The sequence below is a fragment of the Lycorma delicatula genome, chromosome 6 (genome assembly GCF_047948215.1).
Source record: "Lycorma delicatula isolate Av1 chromosome 6, ASM4794821v1, whole genome shotgun sequence".
NCBI classification, from domain to species: domain Eukaryota; kingdom Metazoa; phylum Arthropoda; class Insecta; order Hemiptera; family Fulgoridae; genus Lycorma; species Lycorma delicatula.
Window position 1 is genome coordinate 55,068,435 of NC_134460.1, and position 11,323 is coordinate 55,079,757.

The 11,323-nt window shown below is 29.2% G+C and overlaps 1 protein-coding gene across 1 annotated transcript in view; it reads right to left on the reverse strand.

Moving 5' to 3' along the window:
* The window catches only part of LOC142327082 (neuronal acetylcholine receptor subunit alpha-5-like), a 52,403-nt gene extending 43,045 nt beyond the window's left edge, over nt 1-9,358 (reverse strand). The window contains exon 1 of the mRNA XM_075369917.1: nt 9,221-9,358. Within this exon, the coding sequence (XP_075226032.1) occupies nt 9,221-9,281 (61 nt within the window). The 5' untranslated portion in view covers nt 9,282-9,358. The remainder of the gene's footprint in view (nt 1-9,220) is intronic.
* Between the last annotated feature and the right edge of the window lie 1,965 nt (nt 9,359-11,323).

Sequence of the window (11,323 nt, forward strand, 5' to 3'; positions counted from 1 at the left end):
CAAAATTTGATCCTATTAACCATATCTTTGTTAATTTTAAAGAGTATTACGCTATTGATAATCATAAACCACCAAATCCTATGTCAACGATTGAAAAAGTGGGAAAAATTATGTCATTTGTAGATGATCCATTAATTCTTCCTTTCCTCCCTTATCCAGAATCCTGGATTGAGCTAGTTTCCTGCCATTGGCTTCCCTATTCAAAAATTTTTAATGTTTCTCTTTTTTATTTCATTCTCTTAATATGCCCATTATCTTGTTCAATTCTTTAAAGCCCTTCTTGTTCACTTTTACAGTTCCTCTTTGTTGATCTTATTCTTCTTATAAATCTTATTTCCATAGCTTATATTTACTCAGTCCTTTTGCAACTTTTTCTTTAGGTATAAGAATACAGCGAACCTCATTGCTCCTGGTTTTACCTTGCAGGTAATCTATGTGGAGAGTCCATTTTAATATGTTTTCTAGAATGATATTATTGATTCTGATATTGATATCTACAGTTGTTTTTCTGCATTTCTTGGTTATCTTGTGTTCTTTTCAATCCCTATCACCATTAAAGCACTCGAACTTCTAGAGAAGTTCTTTGTATGTTACTCTTGTTATATTTTTTCTATTGCTAGTAGCTATAAATTTTTTGTTTACTTGGTACTTCATTGTATGAAGTCTTAGATGAATGTTGAAGATGGAAGTAATTCGTTTATATTAATAGTAAAAAAGCACAGCCTGGTTTGTCAATCTGAAGTATGAGTACTCCAAAAATGTTAAAACTTCTATGTAACATTGTTTGAAGCCAGCTCTTTGAATGCTCATGTTCTTTTTCAGGATAGTGGTAGTATTTTGGATAAAGTTTTCGTTAGCTTCTACTTCAGAAAATAGTGAAGTGATACCCTTGATTATGAACAAAATTTTTCTCAGTGCCTTCATTATTATTTGTAATATTTTTACATTGCCACCTAACTCTGCAGCCCTGCTTGACATATCATAATCTACTTCATAACCAGATTCAAATAAGTGCGAACGGCATGCCAATGTTCTTTACAGAATGTCGAAACTGTTAGAGCAGGGTCACTGAGGAGCCTGGGCAAATCAACAAGAAAAGCTGCAGCACAACTTGGGATTTCTAGGTGACTGTGCAACAAATTTAAAAAATTGATTTGCATTTGTATCTGTACAAAATAACAATATTGCCTAAATTAATATTTGACAACAAACATCAAAGAATGGTATTTACGGAATGGGCTGTGAAGATGTATTGTTTAACGATATTTGGTTTTCAGATGAGGCACATTTTCACCAAGACGGGGTTGCTAATAAACAAAGTGTGCATTTTTGAGCTTCCGAGAATCCACATGTGCTTCATGAAAAGGTGCATCATGCTCCAAGAATTACAGTGCGGGCTGCTGTCTCTAGTCATGGGATAATAGGACAATTCTTTTTTGAATAGACAGTGAACAATGAATGTTATCTAAACACGCTGCGTAATAATTTTGTTCAACTTCTTGCAAAATGGTTCCAATTAGAATTGAGTGGTTCATGCAGGATGGAGCCAATCCACATTCAGCTAATGTTGTTTTAGACTTTCTGCATGAAATTTTTAATGCAAATGTAATTTCAAACTGGTTTTTTAATCGTTTTGCGTGTGGACAGAACTGGCCCTGAACAGTCCTGACTTGAATCTGTGTGATTATTTTCTTTGGGGATTTCTAAAGGAAAAGATTTTCCCTAAACATCCTTATACAGTGATGGAACTGCGAGTGCTGATCGTTGAGGCATGCAAAGAGATAATCGAAGATATCTGTTGTCAAGTTATTAACAACATATAATTCGTGTTGAAGAAGTTGCTAGATGTGATGGTGGTCATATTGAATGTGTGATATGCAGAAAATGATCTCCAGGTATGTAGTAAGCACATTGTATTTTACTTTTCTGTATTGCGATTTAAATAAATATTTTTTAACAAAACCAAATGTTGAATCATTTCGTGCACCACTTTGTATGATTTTAGATTTTCAAACATTTCTTTGGGATTATGTCATTTAAAAAAATAAATGAAAAAAATTAAAAAAGAAATAAATGAAATAAAAAAAGAAATGATGTATATGAGGTAAACTAAAAAAAACAGCTGTGAGTGTAAATTTTCATTATTTTTTTGTATACAGATACGAGTGTATATATGTATTGTGCTTTTAGAGTATGAAGTCAGAAAATTAATGAAAATCAGAGATATTTATTGCTCCTCTGTTTTAAAATTTGCCAACAGAAAAAAAAGTGTGTTAATGTCTCGGCTTTCATAGTTTTAGGCAATCTGAGTTACAAGCCTCTTAAAAATAATGCAGTCATTTTCAAGAAAAAGATTCCATGATAGGATTATTAGGAAAATTATGAACTGATGTGTACTACCATATTCACTGTGCTTAAAGCTAACTAAAAGGTCTATTAATTTAACTGAATTACAGGGTATACAAAAAAGGATATCGAGGTTTTAAAGCTGTTTATCTGTTAACTTTGACTTACTGTAATGAATCACAAATAAAAGAGTAACTTTTACAGTTTTTACCTGCAAGTGTTCAATGTGAACACCTTTCATCACAGCATATGTCCAACCAATAGAAGAAAGATATTGTGATAATGTGATATCATTAGGATATCACACAGAAAACATTTGATATTGAGGAGACCCTGTTACACTTTATTGAGTTTATGGAGATTTTCTGAGTCTCAGATAGATGTTATGTGTTAACTTTTCCACTAAGATGAAATATCGACTCAGTATAATCAAGAAATTTATCATCTTCATGCTGCAGTGTTTTGAGTGTAAGGTTGGCATGCACAGCACAGTTGGTAGGCTTCTAAGCCTGTAACTGCTGCAAATGGTGTGGATGCATATGTAAAGTGTTTTCCTTGAAACATTCCACATTGGCATCAGTAGTTTGTGGCTGGGCTTTCTAACAAAGTTTTTTAGGACTGTATAGTCCTAAAAAACTTTGTATAATTTTCCTGTATAGGAAAATCTACCTGACATGTTCAACATTTTCTTCAGACACTCTGAGTTGTCCTGTACTCTCTTTACTCAACATCTGGTCATTTCAAACTGATTTTGCCATCAATTATTGTTTTTATCACTTGGAGAATCATATTAAATTTTCTATCGAACACATGTGGCATTATAACTGCATATTCACATTTAGGAAACTTCAAAACATAAAAGGCTTTTGTGGGTGGGGCTAAAGCTATTAGGACTGTAAGATTTATTAAAAAGCTAAAGGGAAATCATATCACTTTTTACAAGAATGTGACATGATGCCAAGATTTAATGAGTAATTTCCAGATACAAACTGCCAATCAGTCAAAATATTACTGCAGTTAATTTAAAATACATATACAGACTTTTTTGTGCATTAGTGATAAAAATGCATCAGTAAATTAGAATTTTTAATTTACAAAATATCAGTTTATGTGATTTATATTTACGCATACCAAACAATAATTTGACAGTTCATTTTTTTATATTTTAAGTCCTGAGGAATAATATACTTTTTTATTTTATTAACATTTAATTTATACCTTGTTGCAATTTTTGTTACTGATAGTTTTATGCTAGAACCTAATTTTTAAAAGTTAAATTATTTATAATTTGTACAAGAGAATATTACTAATGCTCATCAACGCATGCAACATTATGTCATATTCGTTACTGATCCTTATTAATTTACTATTGTTTTATTGTGGCAAGATCTAAATCCAGCTTTGAATATATGACAGGTATTTGAAATAGCATTTGGTATATAATAGTATTTGGAATAATTTAATCTATCATATTCTACTTTCACTTTTTTTATACTTGTCTGTTAAGAATTTTATTTATTTTGAGTGTTCGTGTAGGGGGGGTGGTGAGAGTGTCTCTGTGTCTTATTAAATTAGTGTATTTAATTATTTTAGATTTAAGGTATTTAATTATTTATTTTTATAACAGTTAATGATTTTATTTATAATTGGTAATTGTCACCAATGTCACGTGTATGTAGCATATTCATTTGGCAGATGTCCAATAATATGGCCTTTGTTGATCGTAGTCTATTGTAAAGAGTTTATGATGAGATTATATTTGTCCTGTCTTGATCTGCCTCTTTTGTTCAAATTATCTTACATCCTGTCTGTCATTTCTATTTCGCTACGTCACTCTTTGAATGAAGCTACTCTGTATGTTGGGTATGGGTTTGCTAAACTGTTCCAGGGCTAGTATAAATTATATATTAGTCTTGATTGTTATTATCTTATTTTCATTGCTTCTAATAAAAAAGTGGATCAGAATTATAATTCTTTAAATTGGTGTATTGTATTATCAAGAATATCTTTACTAACAATTTATTAATAAGATGCTCGTAACAGTTAGTCAGACCGATGGGTTAAAATGTTCTATTGACCCTCAACCCATCATAAAAAAATTTAATTTTTTTTAACTCGTATGTCTAAACAATACAAAGGTGTATTCCTGACCTCTGTGAAAGAGTAGTACTGTTCCTGCTTTTCATTCAAAAGATTTTGGATTCAGTTCTTAGTCAGGCTTGACATTTTTTCATGTACTACAAAATTCAATTCTCACAGTCCCTTGAGTAACTAATTTTTTGAGTTTAATATAACATATAGTTACTAAAAGAATACGAGTAAATAAATAATTCCTGACTTGACTGTAAACTAATAATTTAATTTTGTTCAGGGTTTATTTAAATATAACGTTTCTATTTATTTGATTGGAATTGCAGGTCAATTCTCAAATTTTAAGTCTTAATCTTCTACTGTGTAGTTTTCTGGGAAAATATTTTTCTTGAAAATATTGTGAACATTTTTTTCTTTATTAAATTTCATGTAGTTACTAAAATTTTGTTCTTCTAGGTGTCATTTTTAATAAGATATTTGCTCCTGTATTGCTCATCATAGGCCTTTTCTAGTTCCTTCATCAGTGCTTGATTTCCAAGAAAAATATTTGTTTATCACTGATTATCTAATAAATGGAATAATTATGTAATTAATAAAATATAACAAAGGTGAGATATCCAAGATTATTCTGAGGTTTAGCATTCAAATTTATTTTGTGTTGCTGATTAATAAAATTTTTGGCTACATGCAAACACATGTGCAATATTTTTGGTTATGTGCAACATCCGAATAAGTTCTATCTTGAGTTATAAGTCACTTGCAGAACATAAAAACTTGGATGTTTATATGTATAAAAAAAAGCCAGTTTTCTTTTAAATTAAGCGTATTTTATGGTCAGGTACTAAATGTATGGGCTTCTTATATTAATTTGTTTGTATTCAGTTAAAATTTTGTGATTTTTCTACTTCGAAGCCTCAGAGGGTAGTATTCCGTAAATTGAAGGGTTTTTTACAAACTAGAATGCTAAAACAATCGGTTTGAACTAACGACTACAGTTATGTTCAATGAATCAGTTTCTGTATATCATTAAAGTTTAGAATATTGAATGTAAGTTATCACTATTAGGACTTTCTGGTGTTGATGAGTACAGCTGTTGATGTGATGCCACAAAAAAAGGTAATAATGTAACATTTCTTTAAAAGTTTTGGCCATTTGCAGAATCATTGAATTAAAAAAAAAAGAACAACAATATTCTTATAATGAAATCTATTTTATATTCCAAAAATTTTGTGTTTAGAACTTTGTATATATTTTTCTGCTTTTAATTTTAATTAAACAAATATATTGTAACTAGATCGGTATAACGAAGCTGAGTAGTGGATTCCTACCGATTAAGAGGAAAGTAGTGGAAAATATAGTAATGGGAGGAATCCAGAAAGGGGTTAAATGAAAACCTTTTAGTAAAGGTAACAGGTGCGTTTAACAGTCGTCTGTTGTAATGCTGCCCACTGACACACCTAAACAGATGTTCTTCAGTGAGAAGAGTTCCGAACCCAGGTTAGGAATGCATGGGAACGAAAGGGCCCGGTCAATCATTCTCGCGCTCAACTGGGGTCTGGTCTGACAGGTAAAGAAGATAAGAGTATGAGGAGTTTAGGTGTTTTCCGGAGTGTACTCCGGCGAAGACCAGTTGAAATCAGTACTGGAAAATTAGTCTAAGAGATACGTTATGATGTGCGTCTAAGAGATGCGAGTTCTGGTAGAGGTAGATGTCAGTCTGCGAGGAGGTCAGTGAAGAAGCGAATTTCTAGTGAATAATGTTAGACGCGATTAAGGTGAAGTCACAAGTAATTTCCAGTGTAAACAAGAAATGGTTCCGTGAGTTTCTGTAAGACTATAATTGAAAGAGATAATGTACTAAACTTCATTCATAAATTGTTGGGTAGTTTTATTTGTGAACAGCAAAGGTATTTGCTGTAAAAGAACTTTGTATTTTGTCTTACCTATTGTACTACTGTTGTTGTGATATAAGACTAGTGGATGAAAATGTTAACACTAGCGGTCATGCTAATGTCTTTTGTCAACGGAACTAAATTCTGGTTTTCATTATTTATTTATTAATTCTGTTTTGTATGTATTCACTATTTATTATTAATATTGACATTTATTATTACTGTTGTGGTGGTGATTATTATTTCGATCATTATTTGTTTATTTATTGTCATTATTCTAATTATTATTGTGAGTTGTTTATTATTATCGCTTATTACTATTGTCATTATTATTGATTTGACTTGTTTTACTAATAAATTGTAATTATATAAACATTTTAAATTGTCAGTCTCTCAATATCCTGATCGAGCCGCGAACACGCGATAATATATATTCAGATCATATAGCAAATTTAACAAAGAATATAGTTACAAACACAGCAATTATGCCAATACAAATTAAATTGCATTGATTGCATTAAATTTTTACATCATTAGTATACAAGCACTGTATATACCTTCTGTTTGCTGCTTAAAATGTTGCTGTACAAAGAAAGAAAGTGATAATTATGTTTGTATTTATTATATTTACTATTTTCCAAATTAATATATCAAAGATAAGTACGATAGTTTATATTGTAAGTCACGCATGCGTGTGATATATATATATATATATATATATATATATATATACGCATGCGTGTGTATTGGTTGTAGTTATAAGTTTCAAATTAATGAAAATTGATATGTATATTAATTGTTTATAATGACAAAAATCGGTACAAATACGCTTACTGATTTCTTTTACTATTTTCCCAGGTATTTTGGACATAAGTGGGAAGAATTTTACTCCAGTTTCCCTTGCTAAAACCAGTCATTTAGTTTATTAACTAACATTTTTCTAGCGCTTTTTGTTAATAAACTGCTAATTACCAATTTTTTAGTATCCGATGTTACTTAATTTATACATATCTACAAGTACACAATTGAACTATTAAAAAATATGAATTGCCTAGTGGGGTTTAATATTTCTTTAGGATGTTTCAGTAAAGTATTTTAAGCAAAAAAATAAACTACCTCAAAAACAAACGCACGAAATATCTGTTTTACCCAAAATAGTTATAACAATTAATATAAAAATATTAATAATAATTAAAGATTTCCTCTCGCCAAAAAATTGATGTATTCGACTATTCCCTTCCATCATCAGGCGTGCAAGATATGTAAAGCTTAATGAAATTCTAAATTAAATAAACCTTTGTGCACGTTTTTGTTAGCATAACTTAATAAATCATTTGTTTAGAGAACACCAAAAGCGTGTTACTTAATATCTCTGCTACTTATATTACTAAATTAATTACTTATATAACTATAGCTGATTATCTAACTAAAATAACTAATAATTTAACAATCGTTAATTTGTTTTGTTTCAAACTTCAAAAAGTTAAAATTTAAATAAGTAAAATGTAGGATTTTTTCTTTACGTTTTTTGAAGTTAATTATATTTATTAAAAAAAAATTACATATTTATTTTTATCTTAAATTTGGTTAGTTCTGTATAAAATCCGGTGGCTATCTAGAAGAAAGGTAGAGAAATAAGTTACAAAAAAAAAAAAACAGAAATTTGTTGTTTTTTTTTTTAATTAAAAATTTTCAGCTTATTTTTTTCAAACTATTTTTCAGCTATTTTTATTTATCAGAATAGTTCGTAGTTGAAAATTTATATTAAATATCAAATCACTTTTTTTTTTTAATATAGATCTTTTCTTTTAACTTTTATTAGTTTCCAAAAATTTTTGTAAAGTTCATTTGATAATTTTTTTTTTTTAGAATGACATCAAAGCTATAACAGTCTATTATTAAAGTATGATGACGACAATCTAATTAAAAATATCATTAAATCGTCTCATTAAAAATTATAATGTATATAATTAATTATAAACATTTATAATTGTAATTAGTGTTATTATAAAGACGATCGCCAGAGGAATTTGTCTTTATAAAATAAACTTTTTTTTTAATAACTTCCGGGACCGCCGTTATGTATTACTTCAGAGGATGAGATGAATAATTTACAGCGTGTGTGAAAATTTCATGCCTGACCGGGATTCGAACCTGAGACTTCGGATGAAAGGCCGAGACGCGCTACTACTCGCGCCACGGAGAAAGGCAAATTAAATAAACTTAAGTAAATAAAACGTATTTCAAAAACCTACTAGTTCCACTTTTAAGACCAAATTTAAATTATAATATAAAAAAATATTATTTTTTTGTTTAATATTTTTAATTCGGTTTTTAAAGTTTATTTTATTCCACATTTTAAAATTTTTGAAGTATTTTTTATGACCTAAAAATGTTGCGGGTATGAAAAGCCGCTCGTAAGAAACGTTGAACCAGCATTTTTATTCAGTTAAGAAGAAAAGGAGTGCCGAAAAACGATGTAACAAACACTAAGCAACGATGTAGAACAAAATTATCTGTTAAGGACAACGTTTTTATTTTTCGTGTTTAAAAAAAAGTTTCCATTTAAAATATGGGGGAAAACTTGCAACGGGACCATATTTAAAACTTCCTGTACAAATTAAAAAAAGTTTTTTAGAAACCAATCAGTTGGGTAGAAAAAGTAAATCTCGTACTTAAAGGCCCTTTTGTTAAAATTTTTAACAAATAATTAATGTATGTAGTTTTGAAGTTATAATGGGATTAGGAAAAATTTAATCAGCTGTTAAATTAAATTTAATGTTTTTCGTTTATGAAAAAGCTTCTTTTTTTGAAATCGTTTATTTTAATTACTTTGCAAGAATTAAGATTACTTAGTTTTATGTGTATATATGTATATAATGTTTTATTACCGACTGCATTGCTCCAGTGTACAGCTGATAGAAGTATTATTATATGATAATAAAAAAACATGTTGAATCAAAAACACAGACACATAAACATTCAGTGCTAGCACACACGTTTAGCAGTTATCTTATGACAAATAAAAAGATGAATCGCATCTACTCATCCATTACACGGCTTCCTTCCCCTACTTTGGTCAATTTTTTTTTTGGAAGGGAGACAATATTATATATAGGAAATTCTTCTTGTTTAATGTTAGTTTATTACTTAAATAGTAATCTTTAAACTACTATCGTTAGTTTCCTTTTTTATTTTATCATATTAAATAGAATAAGTAAATAAACAAAATATAAAATCTCATATGTATAAATATTATATTTACCTTAACCGATACAAGTTTATGTTTATTCACTTATAAATACTACAAAAAAAAGTTATAATGTTTATTTTACATTTACACGCAGTGTCTGTGTATATATGTACATTACTTTTACATTATTAATAATGTATAATATATACAGTTAGCTTGACTTCAATACGTTTAAATAAAAACGACTTTTTAAAATTGTTTATAGTATTTTTACTATTATTTCATTGATATGCAATATAATATACTGCATGCCAAGGAAATATTATTACTATCTTAAAATGATTTATTTGAAGTTTGTTCGTAATGGCATTCGGGAAAATTATTTAACAGGGTGGTAAAGATACTTAGGAGAAATAAATAGTAAATTATAGGCGTATAAAAGTTGAATCGAAACCAGAATTCAGTGTATAGATTTCGTTTTTATTTTCATTTGAGCTGAACTCATTTTCCAATCCTTAATAATTTAATAGGGCTAGCTACCGTCATTTCGTTCTCATTTATAAAGTTCTTTGTAATAAAATATAAATTTTTTTTGTACATTGCATTAATTAGTACGTAGTTTTTTTTTTTTGTTGAAAACTAATGTTTTAACAATAATGTATTAACGAATAGTATATACCTGTTCTGTAAAAATTCTTAATTCTGTGTCAACATTCATATTAATTATCGGTCCTAATATTATCGAACTCGATTTCAGACCTCTCAAATCGATTCCTTTTCTTTCACCACGTTACGTAACTATTTTTCAGCTCATCCAGAAAGGATTATTCTAAATCGAAAAAAATGAATGCAGTTAACCGCATTGAATTTAATCCTTCTGATCGGAGAAAGGAATTGAATAAAGTACATCCAATTTTATTGACGTAAACTTTATTTTTTCCTATTTTCAGGACATTAAGTTGAATACTAAGGAAGTAAATATAGGTGAAATAAACTCATTATTTAGTCATTTCAAGTTCTTCAGCCAGAGACATAATATTATCATAGTCAAAATTAGATAATGAAAATGTTTTGTGGGTCCTTAACGGAGTGTCGTCTTCTTCTGGAGGCGGTGGCGGTTCTTGTACTTCTTCTTTCTCGATTTGCATATAGATAGGTTTGTGACACGTACACGTTATCGTTTCTGAAGACGAATTGCAGTCGTCGTTCTTATTCCAGTATTGAAACGAATATCCAAATAATCTCGGCTGCGGTTTATTAATACAATCGCTTAACTTACATTCCTTACATTTATTGTAACATTCATTAGGTTGGTCGTAAAACGCACAACAGCGTCTACATAATAAACACAATAAAATTAATAACCAGAATAATCCTATTAAACAAAGCATGACTGAAATGAAAAAAAGATTGCTAGTTTCATCGTTTTTCTTACGGAAATCTACTTCATTATGTTCACTCTTATTTAATATATCATCGGTTGTTCTCAACACCCGTAAAACACCATAAAACGCGGGATACCATGTTAAATCCTGTAAATGACAAATTACATTTCTTTCGGACCATTTTTTAAATTTTTTATTAAAACATTGCAGACAATAATTACATTGATTTTTATCGTATTTATGTTTACATAAGTTATTTAAACAACACACACTTACTTCATAATATTTAGATAATATTCCTTGAGACGAATAATTCGTTAAACTGTGTAAACTTTGATCTTTTAATGGAACCGCTATCGCTCTCGGATTTTTACAATCGTCAAAAAACGGTAAAGGTATTTCGATACACTTATTCA